A 16,783-nucleotide genomic window follows, 5' to 3' on the forward strand; every position below is an offset into this window, starting at 1 on the left:
GTTCGAACCCCACCAGTTGAACCTGTCAGCGCAGATCTTAACAGACAGAACGACAGCTTTGTTTTACATAAACAAACAGGGAGGGACTTGTTCGCCAAACCTGTCCAAGCTTGCCCAGAAAATCTGGAAATGGGCACTCGGACGGAACATTTACCTGTTATCGCAACATGTTCCAGGGATCTCAATTCACTAGCAGACGCTTTGAGCAGAGACCCCCTCCCAGAAGAGAACGAATGGTGTCTACACAAAGAAGTCGTAGGAGACCTCTTCTCACAGTGGGGTTTCCCCACTATAGACCTATTCGCCACAAGCGAAAACAGACAATGCCCAGGATTCGCATCCAGGTTCCCCCAGACAGACTCCATGGGGAAAGCTCTATGGATGAACTGGTCGGGGATGTTTGTCTACGCTTTTCCACCAACCCCTACCCTAGGTGGTCAACAAGATGCACAGGGAATCGATGACGCTCATCCTAGTTGCTCCCATGTGGGCGAGACAACCATGGTTCCCGCACCTGCTTAAACTGGCAGTGTGCGAACCCATCAGACTCTCGTGCTGGCACAACCTACTGTCCCAGCATGAATGACAAACAGAGCATCCTCAACCCAGCTTGATGAACTTGGCAGCATGGCTCCTGAAGTCATAGAGTTCGGCCATCTCAATCTATCACAGAGATGTATGGATATCCTAAAACGATGCATGGATATCCAATAGTGTCACCTACATGCTCCACCTGCTGGACGCAGGGTTGCTATTTAATTCACTCAAGGTATTGTGGTGGAAGGTACCAGTGGTTAAAGCCTTTATGGAAGGGGTAAAGAGACTCCACCCTCCAATTTCGAACCCACCACCAGGATGGGACCTTAATGTGGTGCTTGCTAAACTCATGTGGCCCCCCTTTGAACCCATGCAAAAAGCTAGTCTAAAACACCTAACCTATAAAACTGCCTTCTTAGTAGCCATTACATCCAAAAGAAGGGTCAGTGAAATTCAGGCTCTGTCAGTGCAGGATCCTTTCTTTACTGCTCATAAGGATAAACTGGTTCTACGAACTCACCCTAGGTTCTCACCTACGTTCATTTCTAAATTCCATGTTAACCAGTCCATTGAGCTACCGGCCTTCTTCCAAGAACCCAAAAGCTCTGCTGAGGTGAAACTACACACACTAGATGTGCGAAGAGCGGTCCTCTACTACGTAGACAAGACCAGACCGCTAAGGAAGACAGATGAACTGTTTGTCTCTGTAGCTACAGGCAGAGAAGGCGATCGCGTCTCTAAGGGTGCCATCTCCAAATGGATAGTGAAATGTATCCAGCTGCCGTACTCCCTTTCAGATAAAACTCTGCCTTCTACACCAAGGGCCCACTCTACAAGAGGCACTGAAGCCACTCTGGCTTTCATTGCAAATGTACCCCTCGACACCATTTGCAAAGCAGCTATATGGAGCTCAATTCACACCTTTACTCAGCACCACTGCATTGACACTCATTCCAAGACACATACTCAAGTGGGACAAGCGGTTCTAAGACATTTATTTGCTCATGACCCTTCTCACATCCCACCTCCTTCTTCTAACACTGCTCGCTAATCTATGCACAGCATGTGATCTAAGCAGATTCCACAAGCCTCAGAAGGGATACATTACTCCCCGTAATCGTATTTCTGATGCTTGTATCTGCTTAGATTCACATGCGCCCGCCCTTCCTCCCCTCTGAGAGAAGGTGCATGGATGCTTGTAGTCTTATCTATCTTATCTGCTTGGATACTCTGTACTCGCGCTACTCCTCATGCTACCTCATGTCAGGAAAAATACAATCTGAGGGTCCTACACGCGTGAGGGATCATGGATACAGTGGATGTCACACTAGGGATAGTATTACTGGCACGCCCTATGTCGACGCCCATTTTCGAGTTTCGAAAAAGTAAACTGTAATACTCCGCAGCTTCCACTAGATGTCGGCCTATGCACAGCATGTGAATCTAAGCAGATACAAGCATCAGAAATACGATTACGGTGAGTGTGCATATATAGATATAGATATAGATATAGATATAGATATAGATATAGATATAGATTTTCCCAATGACCTGGCTACGCAAATGTGTCATCCAAATTTGTGTTATGGTAAGGTTACTAATGACAGAGAAAGTATTGTTACATCAGGTGGGACCCTTTATTGTGTGTATAATTATCAATATCTAGGTTATGGGGTTGAAATGCACCCAAATTAGGCAATGGCTTTAAAGAATCACCAAAGTAAAGCTATTGCAATAATTTTTGCGATAAAGAAATGTGTCCTTTCCAGTGCTGGATATAGCTTGATTGGAATTGTATCATTATATCGTTCGTTAATCGCAAGTATATCATATGCACACTGGAAACCTCTTTTGTGAACCATGACCTGTGGCCTAGTTGAGGGCTTTATTTGGTGCTACACTCTGGGTTTGCCAAAGTGAACTTCTATTCAGACCATCAGAATAGAGTTGGGTCTCACAAGTCTGAGCACTATTGTTAACGTAAATCGTGTCAACTTGCATCTAAAAATAATGTGTGTTGAATCCTGCTCTATATTAGGTCTGTTAAGGCTAGAACTGATCAGTGGTTCTAGCAGATCATTATCTGAGTTTCGAGCTCGGAATGAGGAATTCTTTGCCAAACTGGCTTTGTTCCCAGATTGGTCTGAGGGATTGGTTTCCCTGTTCAGAACATTTAAATCCAAACCATTGAAATGGGACTGGGCCTGTTGCCATGATCATATTGGTAGATTGCCCTCATTATATACATTTTCCATATCGCAAGGTGCAAAAATATTTACATCCATTCCCAAGTTCGACTGCCAGGCAGACATGTGCCTCAATAAATTACAGGTAATGGAAGTTAAAAGGGCGTGGTTGAATTTACCATCTGAAGAGTGTATCTGTCACCTGTGTAAACAAGTGGGCTTGATTGAAATACTTTAACATGTACTTACCTCGTGCAGTTGCATGATTGAGATATATGTAAAGAATTACATGCACCTTGCTGATAGTTTGTTGGATATAAAGGGTGAACTTTTCTGGTTAGATGGCCTCTCTGGTTGTAGCCTGTCGAGGTCCCTAGCCTTGGTTCTGGTATGGCAGGCTTTTGAAATCGTACTCTTGAGGGTAAATGATAGGTTGCCTCATGGTTAAAAATGTCATATTTGAACTGATCTATAAATGGTCAAGAGAGTACCTGCTGACTTTAATATGTACTGCCAGTGCTGTCTTAAATAGTGAAACATAGAGAATATTAATATTCTGGTCATTATGAAATGTATACTAGCCATTGAAAAGTATGTTATATGTATATACTTAAAAACTTGCCCATCTCCCTGTTAACAAGCAATACTTTTATATGGGGGTTCACTGGATAAACCAACAGTATTTCCTTCACTCTTCCTCATGGCTTCCCAACGGACCCTTCTTATCTCCTCCTAAAATGAGTTATTCAAAGATTGCACTTACTATTACTATAGAAAAGGAAATGCTTGCGCTTACTTGCCGTGAATATAGATATTGTGAATGGTTCCTATAATCTACGCCTTGCCACCTTCTCTGTATACCTTCTTATCCCTTTACTCCCAGGCATCAAGAAAAGTAAATTCTTCTTCTTCTTAAGAATTCATCTGGGCAAATTCTGACTTCAATCTAACATAATATAAAACAAAAAAAATCCAGAGTTTTAGAATCAATATGGCCGATTGCAGATTACAATGGCAATGCGCATTGGCTTCCAATTGACGAACTAGCAATAGGGTAAATGTTGCTAGTTGACCAGGATGTTGTCAAAAAGGCATTACATAATCCACTAACATTCAAGTACATACATAATATCTAAAAGGCTCTTGCAAAAAACAGAACTTTAGCTGATGAAGTAAGATACTAATGCTGGTCATTTGAACATATTGGATTTGGGAGTGTCGTGTCTGCCTGTAGCTGCATTTTGAAGACCACTATGTAGGCGGATACATGAGTATGAAAAGCAGTAACTTGACTGTGGAAATAGAGACCTGACCGAGATTTGTATTTAGAACTATTGCTAGCCAAGGGAAGATTAGCCATTATACTGGCACAGAAATCGGGGCCTTTTGAGGTGCAGTGACAGTAGACCTAAAGAATGAGCCAAAAACGGAGTCTAAGATTGCAATAAGAAGGTACATATACCTAAGCTAGGTATGTACGCCACGTTCTTCCAACATGTATGTTACCAGACTCTAAACAGACGAGTAAGGGTCCGGGTAAACTATGTCCTGTAGATTTGTGCCGATGGTGGTGACAGCGGTGGCGTTTGAGGTATGTTTGGATTGTTCAATTAAAAAAGTCTCTGAAAAATGTGAAAATTCACTTTTGATGCATTCATGTTTTTTTCTAAATCATGTTGTTTACTCTTTTGTTCAGCAATTGTTCATGTCTGCTGACGTGAACTCTGGGCGGTTCTCAAGTAAGTCCCTTTCCAAAAGTACACGTACGGATACAAACGTGGCAGGCCATCAGGAAGTATCAACGGATTGGCCAGAAATTTCTGAGGAAACTGGGAAAGACTGCGTGGTGTGCCAAAATGGAAAAGTGAACTGGGTACTTTTACCCTGCAGGCACACAGGTCTGTGCGATGGCTGCATTAACTACTTTCAACAGTGTCCCATGTGTAGGCAGTTTGTGGAGGAGTCATTTGCGCTCTGTAATCGAACTGAAGAAGCCACAGCGGATGTGTTGCAGGGCTTGTGTCTGGCCTCCAACGACCAGCAACACTAAGTGAACTGAAAATGGAGTCGGCAATGTAGGATGTGAAGTATCTGGAAGCAAAAACGACAAAGGACCCAAAAACATTTTATTTTGATAGAATGTTTTCTTAAAGAACTGAACATGGTGTTATGATGTTATTCTTTGAGCGGGTCTTTGCACGATTTTGACCGACTGACTATTATCATTTTTCCAACCCTTTGTTAGCATTATACAATAATGCAGGTTATGATGTTAAATTATTAATTTATTTAATGTAAAGGACGTAATATCTGGCAAATTGTATATATGTAGCAGATCTCCAATGTGTTAGCACAAACAATGCGGTTTAAGGCTGACAACTACAACAGTGTTCTTATTTCCAGAAGCTAGATTTGCATACGCCATTTGTGAGAAAATAAAAAAAGCGAGATGTATGTTAACGAAAGGTTCTAGTAGTTTTTCTAAATTTCCCAGCATGTATTGATGAGGCATAAAGGCTTTTCATGTTGTCACAGATGGCCTCAAGCACAACCCAACTCTTGATGACCATTAAAGGACCCTCCCTTTCTCTCTCATCTGGCACTGGTGGTTCCCTACCTAGCCCAGGCGTCCATAAAATCCCAGGATGGTCTAGAGAGATCGTTATGTAGGTCTATAATTCTTCCTGCCTGGTGGTGATGACAAAACACCCTTTCTAACTGTCTCCCTCTGGGAACAATCTACGTGGTCCCTAACCTAGATTCCCAGAAGCAAATCAATGAACGGATATGTGCCTTTCAGACACTCAGGCTCCACTTTGACCTTCACTTTCATGCCCTTGTACTCTTCACTCTAATATTCTATCCTTTCTTTCCTTTCCTTCTACTCTTCTCCCCTTTATCCTCCCACTCCCATTATCACTGTTCCTGTCTCTCCCTCTGATGTTCTCGCTCTCTCGCTCTCTCTCTCTCTCTCCCTCTTTCTACTCCACACATCTCTACCACTACTCTCTCTCTTCCCCACACCACTACTACCCTCCCCACACTACTACTACCCTGTACTCTATCCTACCTTCTCCCACAGTCACTGTTTATTTGTTTTATTTGTTTATTATATTTCTATAGCGCACCTGACCCTGAGATATCTGGGCACTCTTAAATGCAGGTAAATTGTTTCAGACATAGGCATTCTAGTCATATACAAATTGGTCAAAGGTGAAAGTTACAGGCAATGTAATGAAGTTAGAGTTACAAACGGTATATTGCTAGGTGGCCAGAAAACAAGCAGAATAGATATAAAGAAGCAGCAGAAGCAAATATGGGAGAGTCAAGGAGAATAGTTCATAAGTTAGTGAGCTGTGGTTCAGAGCTACACGTTGCTGTTGTCTAGTTCTTAGTAACCAGGAAATGACATTTCTCCTGAAGTTGGAGAACAGCTGAGTTGATTTTATGGCAGGCGGGAGGGTATTACACAGTTGGACAGCCATGCCCGGGAAGCTACACTCTCCAGATCTTTTTAGATTGTGTCTTGAGATCACCAGGCAGGACTTGTTGGAAGATCTAGTGATCTGTGAGGATGATCTCATAGTGAATTTTTCAGTGAGGTAAGGTGGGGCTGTATGGTTCAGTGCTTTGAAGGTGAGACAGAGTTTTAAGTTCGATCTTTGGCTCTATAGAGAGCCATTTGTAGTGTCTTCCTGTTGCTGAGATATGCTCTCTTCTGGGTATATTTAATGCAACTCTAAGTGCATTATTCTGCATTATTTATAATTTGTTGAGCACAGATTTATTAGCACCCACATAAAGACCGTTACAATAGTCCAGTTTGGACATTGAGTGCTCTTGCTAGTATAAGACAGCTTTCTGTAGATAGCAATGGTCTACAGGCCCTTATTAGCTTGCCCGTATAAGTGGTAGCTGAAGCAGTCATGTTCACTAGTTTATTTAAGTTAGATGTAGCATCCAGATAGAAGCCTAACGTTTTTACTTCTTTAGCTACTGGGATGTGGTTCCCATCTATGTTGAAAGTGGCATATTTCAGACTTAACTTATTTATGTTGGCTGGAGAGCCCACCAGAAGGAGTTCCGTTTTGTCGTCTTTCAGGCAGAGGTCATGGGAGGCCATCCATGCCTGAATGACTGTGTATATTTCGTTCACAAGTCATACATCCGTATTGTCAATGCCTGCTAGAGGTAGGAGAATCTGAGTGTCATCTGCGTAGTTCGTGTAGGTGACACCCAGATGGTCCAGTTCATCAAATAGTGGCTTCGTAAAAATATTATACAAAGTAGGGGATACACAAGATCATTGGGGCACACCACAAGTGATGGGTATGGGGTCGGACGGTGAGAAGACTCGCTTGGTCCTATTGTTTAAGAAGGATTGAATCCACGTAATAGCTGTCTGGAAGAAATGGGCGGCTGTGGCGAGGTGGTCGACCAAATCAAATGCCGCTGATTGGTCCAAGAGGAGCAGGATTGCAAGTCTTCCTTTGTCTTTGAGTTCGTCAATCTGGCTTTTTAGGTCAATGAGGGCCGTTTCGGTCCCGTGTTGCGGTCTAAGGCCAGATTGCCGAGACCCCAGGAGCTTATTGGCCTCTAAATAAACTTGGATTTGCAGGTATGCAACCCTGCACAAAATCTTTATCAGAAAAATGTTCTTTCACTCTGTCACCTTTTCATTCACACCCTACTCTATTAGTCTCACCCTTACTCCTTTCAGACCCACTCACATCCAAGCACTACATTCTCTCACCAACCAATACATCACCTTGCACATTCCTTCAGGAATCCTCCTCCACGCTCCTCTGCACCATCCTTCATCCACTTTGTTTGTTCGTCCTAATTCTGCTCCCTTGACCTCACACCAATAGCCCACATATTTCTGTTTCTTGTGCCCCCTTTTTTGCCCCCCCCCCGACCCCTCCATGCTGCATTGGCTCTCTCCCTCACCTGACACCCTGGCAGCCTGCTATCATCAATCAATGGCCCAGTTTGCTGCATAGTCGGTTCTTCATGCCCACTGAAGGTAGAGTTGCTTCTCTCTCCCTGGTTCGTAACGCTAGAGTGTTGATCCACCGGTCTGCTGTGCCAGCTGCCAGTCTCCTCGCTCCCCCCCAGTCAGGCTGCTTGCTCGTTCTTCCACTGCTAGGCATTGCGGCAGGGGTTGAAGTCCTATGAGACAAGAAATGGGCTGGCCATCTGTGTGTAGACTTAGCATGGGGCAAGAAAAGGTGGTACTAATTTCATGCAAACAGGCACAAGTAGAGTGAACAGGAACTGGGGGCCTTACAACTACCACACTGCACCTCTGGGGCAGGACTGGCTCTGGTGAAAACCCTATCACCATGGGTGTTATGTAGTAGCCCTTTGTACTAGGGGTTTCTTCTACACTTGTCCATTTGAAAAAGTGCTAAGAGTTGGTCATTGGGATTCTACTTTTGCAAAGACGTGCTCGATGATTATTGGAATGGCACCAATTCTAGAACCATAACTAATGGGACATTTGCTGTGTGACAAAGTTCCCTGCCTGATTCTGGAGACCTAGTGGGGTGACCAGGAGAACTTCTGCAAGCGAGCTGAAGATGGCCCTGGGGCTGGTGCGGGGACAGAGACCACCACAACAATGGAAGGTGCACCCAAGCTCAAAAGGTGCACCCAAGCTCAAGGAAGGTCGTCCGCCCACTCATTACGAACAGCCTTGTGATCCTAGCATTCTTTCATTTTCACAAAGCACCATTCTAGTGACGTCGTACTTTTTAAGAGATCTGCACTCTGAAGAGTCACAGAAACACATTGGAGCTCATTTTCCTTAAAAACATACAGTGCCCGGAGGGAGAGGACCGATTATGTTTTCACTTACATGCAAACAGGTTCCTGCCAGCAATTCTCATCACTGTGAGTGCAAATGAGAAATGTAAAGAGATGGTGAAAGACTCTTTGCAGTTCTCTACTTGCACTCTGCAGTGCAAATACAGTAAACGATGCCTGCCATGTATTCATGACAGGCAACATTTACAATGATTTCCTATGGAAACTGCCTGCTTGTCTGGTGTAAAAAGCAGCCGGTTAACATGGGGAAATCAATGGTTTTATGCCAGAATGAAAATCTAATAAAGGCTCGAAACCAAGTTGTTTTTGAAGGCAGAGTGCAAACGGACGATGAAAAGGTAACTCTTGTTACAACCCCGCCCTCTGCCTTCAAAAAAATGGCAAATTCCCCCAGAGTATGAATGGCAACATTAACAGGCATAACACAGTTACGCCTACGTTTAGCTCTTCCATTTATGCTCTGGGGACTTCGAATATGAGCTCCACTGTTTATACTTCACAACAAACCATTATCCCACACTGGTACCCGCTCAGACTAAGCAGCTTCATAACTTTATTGAACTGCAGCAGGGGCTCCGTACAATTGGCAGCCATGAGTGCCCAAAGCAACATGGTGGCGCCCGCGCTGCCTCATCCCAGATGGCATGCGCGTCGGGGCGTGATGTCATGTCCGTTCACCGCTTGTGTCCTGGAAATATAAGAGTAGTGCAAACGGTGCAAGTTGCGTCACAGTGCCCTGAATAACCAGGATCCTGCTGCTGCCGTCCTGCCAAGCTGCTGCTTCTGCCTCGCCCCCCCCCCTTGGGTGGCCTCCTGCATGCTGCTTCTCAGTCCACCCTGCCGCTTCACTTGCCCGCTGGAAGCCTGCTTAATTCCTTCCTGCTGCCTTTCTCTCGTTACTGGGAGCCTGCTACCCAGTCCGGCCTGCTGCATCTCTCTCCGCCTGTCACATTCCATTCCTCTTAAAAGATATATATATTTTTTTTCTCACTTCCTCACTGGTGCCCGTGATGTCTACTCCCTGCCTGCAGACCCGACTAAACTCCTGATGGCGTCCTGATACTCACTCCGCACATGAGGTAGGAGGTTTCCATGAAGATGAAGAGTTAAGAAAAAAGCTTATTTTTGAAATTTGAAAAAAAAGAAAATGGAACTAAATTATTTTTAGAAGCGCGCTATCTTTCACGCTTCATGCTTTCACTGCCTTGTTGCCCACCATCACTCTGGGGCAGCGAACACACACTGCCTGAGGGGAGATCTGCACCCCAGGCCTTTTTCTTCACTGGCCTTGCAGCAATTACAAGATGGCCGCTACACTCCTTGAGCCGGGAGAGGCTCCCCGAGGGCTCCCTCATCTGCCACCTGCAACCCGATTGGCTGGTTGCAAAAAAAATGACCTATTGTGGACCGGCCCTGTCCGCTGCCTGGTCGGGTCTCGGGGTCCTCCCCTACACCCCACACAAACGCATGATGGCCGATGTGAACCTGTACTCTTCAGAGCCCACTGAAAACAACGTGACACTTCACTTCCCTGGTGGGTTAGTCGCCTCTACTAAAAAACCTGGACTCCCACTCTCATTACTTCTAGCTGTGCCCAGTGGCTACATTGTGTTTCATTCTCTCCTGCTAATTTTGAATTTAGCTGTGCCCAGTGGCTGCATTGTGTTTTCATTCTGTCCTGCTGTTACCGTCTTGATCCGTCTCTTCTGCTTGCACCCCCCGTGTTCTCCCCCAGTGTCTCCACCACTGCAGCCACTCTTCTCTCACTCCCCATGCCCACCGACCCCCCCCCCCCTTCTCTCTCCTCTTCCCCCTCCTCCACATCACCTATGGTGCTCTCTGTTTCTCCTATATTCTCCAACCGTTTCTCTATCGACTATCATACCTGTCTCACTAAGTCTGTTAGGAAGAAGTTCAAAAGGGATATCCTGGTCTCCAGCCCAGGCCTCCCTATCGCTGATACCTACACCAGCGATTCCTACAGACAGACCCTCCCCGACATCCTCTTCCTCGTTCCTTCGCCAGACCTGTGGACTCTTCATATGGTCTCTGTGCTCTCTCCTTACTCTTCCTCTCCCTTTAATTGTGGCACCCGGTGGGAGGGCCTTCTGGCTTCCTTGCACTCCTCTAAGGTTATCATTAATGTTTACCTTAATGGCACCGTCTTGGTGCAAGCCCCTCAGGCCAACCTCTTCCTCTTTGATAGATGCTTCCAGCGCCTTATCAATTTCCATTCCTCTCCCGCTGTCCCTTCTCTCCCTTTGGCTTCCTTGCCTATACCCTCTGGCACTTCTCTGGTGCCCTCTTCCTCGGCTACCTTGCCCTCTCTTCCTACCTCCTCTGCCCTCCCTCGGGCTTCTTCTACACCTGCTCAGGGAGTACCTCTGATTTGTACCCCTCCCCGGAAGTCTTTCAAGGATGGCAACCTTCTCCACCTTGCCACTCTTAACTCTCACTCAGCCGTCAAACTCTCCTCTGACATCTGCCGTCCCCTGGAAGAACTCGACCTTGATGTCCTTGGTCTCACTGAGAAAAATGGTTCAAGGCCAGCTCTGTCACAAGCTTTGACACTCTCCTTCCTGTTGTCTACAAGATCCTCTCCATGCCCAGATCCAACCATCCCGGTGGGGGTGTAGCCTTGATCTTTCCGAAGTGGATTCCTCCCTCTATCATAACTATGCAGGGCTACTCCTCCTTTTTCATGCCTGGTCTGTAGGCTTTCTCTCTCTCCTGGCCACTCTCACAGTGGCTACTATCTACCAGCCACCTGGTCAGATCACCTCCTTCCTCTGAGTGAGCGGACCTCTCTTCCTCCCTCCTGGCCTCAACCACTCAACTCCTCCTCCTTGGAGACTTCGGCATCCACCTGGATGCTTCCTGTCCTGCCATTGGACTCTTTCGTGACCTTTGCGACTCTCTCTCTTTCTCTCTATTCTTCCCTCTGGCCCGACTCACTCTGCAGACCACACTCCTGATGTTCTGATCTCCTCAGACCTCCCTCTCTCTAACCCTCTCATCACTCCTCTCTCCTGGAGTGACCACTTTCTCCTCTCCTCTCATCTCTCTCTACTCCTCAGGCCAAGCCTACCCCCACACTGCCACCCACCTTCAGTCATTCGACCCATGAAGCGTTTGTCAGTTGAGGCATTCGCCGCATCTTTCCCCCTCCTGCATCTCAGGCTGACCACACCCTGATGCAGCCCTCTCCATGCTCCACTCTGCTATCTCTGATACTCTCGATGTACTTGCACCTGTCGTGAGGATTCGCAGGAAGCCTAAAATCAAGTGCAACTCCTGGTACGAATCAACCGTATCACTCTTAAATGCAAGTGTAGGCTGGTCGAGAGGAAATTGTTGGCATCTTGTACATCCTGTGACAAACTGGCCTTCCGCCTGCTCCAAAATCAATACCGACTCTGTCCTCACTAAGAAGAGAGCTCACATCCAAGCCTGCGTTTCTGTAACATCTAACAACTCGACTAAACTCTTTAAAATCTGCAAGGAGCTGGCCGATACTGCTGCAGTCTCTACCTCTCCTGTCCCTTCCCAGGACCTCTGTACGGCCCTGGCTTCTCACCTCATATCTAAAACCCAGGACATCCTGTCCACCCTCTCAGCTTCACCTGCTTCTCCTTCCACTCTCTCCTCTTCCTGCGGCCCCCGTGTTGCCACCCCTCCCTTCTCTGCCTTTCCTCTCTTCTCCCCTGACGAGGTTTCTAGACCAGTTTGATCTATGAAAACCTCTTCAAGAGCGGTTTTTCCCTATTCTTCCAAAACCATCAAGGACCACATTGACACTCTCGGTTCAGCTTTGGCTGACTTCTGCAACCACTCTTTCGCCTCCCCCCGAAGCACTCTTGTGCACCCTCTTCTCAAGAAACCCTTGGCCGACCCTTCCCTTCTGGCTAATTATCACCCAATCTCTGTCACTCCTTTCCTGGGTAAACTCCTGGAAAAACTGGCCATCTCCCAGCTTAATCTTCACACTGACCTTGCTGGTTGTCTCCATGACCATCATTCTGGCTTCAGAGCAGCCAGATCAACGGAAACTGCTCCCCTGAACATCCGTGAAGACCTGCTCTCTAACTTTGATTCTAATCTCCCCTCTGTCCTCATCCTACTTTTACTCTCACTTCTGCCTTTGACACAGTCAACCCTGCCATCCTGCTCAACCGGCTCCGTGGCAACCTGGGTGTAACTGATCATGCTCTGGCCTGGCTGAATTCTTTCCTCTCTGATCGACCCTGCTAGGTACAACTTGGGTCCTTCCTTTCCTCTATCACTCTCTCAACCTGTGGTGGGTTTTAACCTTTCTCCTTGGTTGTTCAACCAATACCTGGCATCTCTCGCTCACCGCATTGCTGCTCTCTGCTCCAGCTTCCAGTGCTATGCAGATGACGCCCAACTCGCTTTCAGGCTCCCATCTGCCACCTCTTCTCCTTCTCTCATCCCGGATTGTCTGTCTGCAATGCAGGAGTGGTGCACCACCAATGATCTCCGCCTGAATGCCAGTAAGACAGATATCCTCCTCATCGGCACACCTGCACCCCTCTTTCCCGCCAATCTCTGGCCGGCCTCCCTTGGCCCTCTTACTGCTCCCAACTGTGAAGCTGAGAACCTCAGGGTTATCTTCGACTCCACACTATCCTCTCCTTATGTTTCCTACGTCGCTAAGAAGTCAAACTACCAACTGCACCTCCTCAGAAGTATTCTTCCTTTCCTCTCCTTCCCCCTGAAGGTCACTGTTTCTAGAGCTCTGGTTCTCTCTAGGCCTGACTACTATAACAGCCTCTTTTTAAATCTGCCTGCCTCTACTCTCCGTCCTCTGCAACTCATCCAGAACCGCACTGCAAGACTTGTCCTTGGCCTCAAACCCAGGGATCATATCTCTTCATCACTGAAATCTCTTCATTGGCTCCCAGTGGCGGCAAGGATCAAGTTCAAGACCCTTTGCATTGTCCACAAGGCCTTCTGGGGCCTGGGACCATAATATCTCCAGCTTTCTCTTCAGAAGTATCTTCCTACTAGAGCTCTTCACTCCTCCAACTCCTTGAGGGTCAGTCGCTTTCCCAAGAAACGAGTTGGGGGCAGATCGCTCTCTTCGGTTGGCGCCTCCCTCTGGAACAGCCTCCCCGCCTCTCTGAAACTTGAGCAAAACCACTTCTGGTTTTGGAAGCAGCTCAGGACTTTCCTCGTTGCTTCTGCCTTCTCTCTTCCTCTTCCCTGCTGATCTCCTGTTTGATACTGCACTGGTTACCTGGCTACGCTCTGAACCACGGGCCCAGGTCCCTGCCCTCCCAGTTGCACACCTGCACTGCCTCCTGTCAACCTCGCACTTGGGGTTGTATCTGCAACCCTACACTCCCCCCCCCCCTAACTGCATTTATCTAACATTTGTTGTCTGCACCTAACCCCTGCACTGCCCCCTGCTGGTCGCACTTATTATTTTCCAATGTTTTGATCCTAGGTCTTGCACTTGCTCCTCCTCCCCTTCCCCTGGCACTTTTCCCCTTCCCTCTCCCCTGCACTTGCGCAATCTCAATGTCACTTGTCCTAGTAAGATCGCTGTTTTGTCCCCCCTTTGTTCCCCTGTCTTGCCTCATCACGCCTTAAAACACTTGTGTATAGGCACGCTATAAATGCCATATCATATATCAGGTGGGATGATTGGAGGAGCCGCCATTAACGCTCTGTTACGTTTCTGCCTGATGTCTTGCAACTGTCTAGTGTTTCTTTCTGGACACCGGTAGCCATTAAAGGTTCACAGCAATACGGCTCTGTGCATTGCCATCGGTTAAGACTTTAAGCCACTGCTTGCTGCGCCTTCTGGGTCCCCTCTGCGCTTTTTTCTTTCTTTTCTTTTCCATACGCCCTGCTCATTGGTGCATACTTTTCCCCCTTTCGGCTCCTCCTTTGTGTCTGCTCACCACAGTCCCGCTCTCTCTGCCATCTCTCCTGCTTCTCTTCTCCTTGAGCGCTCCCATTCCTCCTTGCTACCTCGTGCAGACTCTGGCCATTCTTGTGTAATCCTTACCTTCATTTCGTACTCTTAAAGTTCTGAAACATGCATGGTAATTGCAGTCCCTTCTCCGAATTTCCTCTGTGGACTTTACCACTGGAACCTTCTCTGCAAGGCAGGCAGAGAAGCAACCAAGCCTAAGGCAGGGTAAAAGGAATTCAGCACCGAGTTAGGCCAAAGAGAAGAAACATCCTGGGACTCCAGGGAAGGGAAATAAGATGAACAGTGAAGAGATCATTACACGAAGCGCTCGAATATAAACTCCGAGGACGATCGAGAACGGGTTTGACAAGTCCCAATAATCATAAGGGGATAAGACTGGTGCAAAGGGTGTGGCAAACCAAAAAGGGGGGAAAAGGGGGAGGAACGGACATTGATTCAAACTGAACTCCCAACCCAGAATGGGGGAGGTGAAAAGAGAGCGATAGCTGAAGAGGCCTTATGTTAACTGAAGAGTCTTTGTGACAACTGAGTATCTGCACATCGTGTCTAATTACCCCTTTTTGGAGGAAGAAGCAGAACAGTGGGTCCGAGCCAACCGCCATTTAATCCTTGGACAAGTGGCCATAGCCTTGTTTTGTTAGTTTCTTTTCTATATTAGTGGTAGGGACAGGTACCAGGGTAAATTAGGTTCTGGACCACGGACGGAGGTTGTGATGTTGCACATCCTGACTAGAACTCTTTTGTTTCTTTTCTTAAGATAGGGCCAAGACAGTTAGTCACAGAAAGGATTGTCAGGAATAAAAATAAAAAGACAATTTGTTCAAAATGCCACCTTGTCCGTCTCCTTATTCTGTTTTGGCACATCAGCCGCGTCCAAACCTGAGCCTCTTGCTCCTGCAACCCACACTGATTGATTGGGATTTCTACTTTATAGAGGATTTTGTTCTACGCCCCTTGATTATAGTCTGTGAATGTCAGCAGCTCTCTTCTGCAATTGGGCTTGCTCTGCGAGGACTGGGTGTGTTCTCCAGGTTCACATAGGCCTGCAAAAGACTAGACCTCTCACCCGCAAAGCAGCCGTCCTTGTTGCTCTTGTTGCCCTCCTCCTTGTCCCAGTACTTGGTTGGAGCTGTTGTTTCAGAAAATGAGTATGTGCCGATCTGGTTGTCCTCTTCGTCCCAGTATCAGATCAATGCCATTTGGGGGATATTATAGGGGAGTAATGATAAGATGGCTGACAGAAACCTTTGTAGGTTTGTGGGATGGGTGTTGATGGTCAAAGGGAAATGGGGGATACCATTTTTCCCCTGAGGATTCCTTCTCCCCACTTCCCAAGTCTCCTCCATCCAGGTGATCCTCCCTCTCATATCCACCAACAGGGTCGGGATCCGAAAGTGATGGCCTTTTCCTTGCCACCTGAGCAGGATACCAGGGGAGAGGTGGTGAGGACACATGCAGGTTTCTCACAGTGGGTGATTCTGACTACTTTTGCAGCAAAGTGCTTGTTTTCCCTCTATGTAGGAATGTGGGTCTGCCTAGAAAGGGCATCAAGGTCTCTCAAGGTCTCTCCGTTGAGAAGGATTCATATTGGTGCAGGGGGATGGGTCAAGGTCTCTCTGACACTCTGTATTCCTGGAAAACTGGGGATGGTTTTATGGCACAGGCTTATGGCACCGTATTGACCTTCTGGATCACTGGGTAGGGTCACGGTTACTAGGACTGTCCCACACTGACCTTTTGATTCTTCCCCTGCCCATCATCCGATATCTTAGAGAGGCACCCAGCTCCCTGGCTTACCCTTTTCATGGTCCCCAGAACCTTGCAGGAGTCTTTGCCACACCTGGTGTATGTATATATTTGTACAGGTCTGGCAGTAGTCTATCCACTGACAGTCTCGTCGCCTTTATCTTGACCTCTGAGCAATGGTTCAGTGACCTCCAGCAAGTTGTTGTTGCTCTAACCCCTTGGGTCTGTAAGGAAATGCACATGTTGAGAAACTCATCTTTTCACAGAATGCAAGAGCTTGCTTGGAATCCTACCTAACATGTTATTAGACAAACAGCACACTGATTAAAAGTGCTTCTGAACTTTTAAGGGTCTAATTATATAATGAAAAAGGCATTAGTATCATTGGATGTATTGTGTTCAAAAGAAAAATCAGTGAGTACGCTTCAGCGGTTGAGGAGGAATGGAGTTTAAGCAAATTACCATGTTACACTAAGTAGTGGTTGTTATGTAATTGAATGTCAATAAACTGTCTAAGCTTGAA

The 16,783-nt window shown here is 46.8% G+C and overlaps 1 protein-coding gene across 1 annotated transcript in view; it reads left to right on the forward strand.

Annotated features, from left to right (window-relative positions):
* The window catches only part of CGRRF1 (cell growth regulator with ring finger domain 1), a 282,000-nt gene extending 276,812 nt beyond the window's left edge, over nucleotides 1–5,188 (forward strand). Inside the window, exon 6 of the mRNA XM_069637590.1 lies at nucleotides 4,420–5,188. Within this exon, the coding sequence (XP_069493691.1) occupies nucleotides 4,420–4,773 (354 nt within the window). The 3' untranslated portion in view covers nucleotides 4,774–5,188. The remainder of the gene's footprint in view (nucleotides 1–4,419) is intronic.
* Nucleotides 5,189–16,783: the final 11,595 nt, after the last annotated feature.

Source organism: Ambystoma mexicanum, chromosome 14, assembly GCF_040938575.1.
Source record: "Ambystoma mexicanum isolate Mex_15411 chromosome 14, UKY_AmexF1_1, whole genome shotgun sequence".
Taxonomy (NCBI): domain Eukaryota; kingdom Metazoa; phylum Chordata; class Amphibia; order Caudata; family Ambystomatidae; genus Ambystoma; species Ambystoma mexicanum.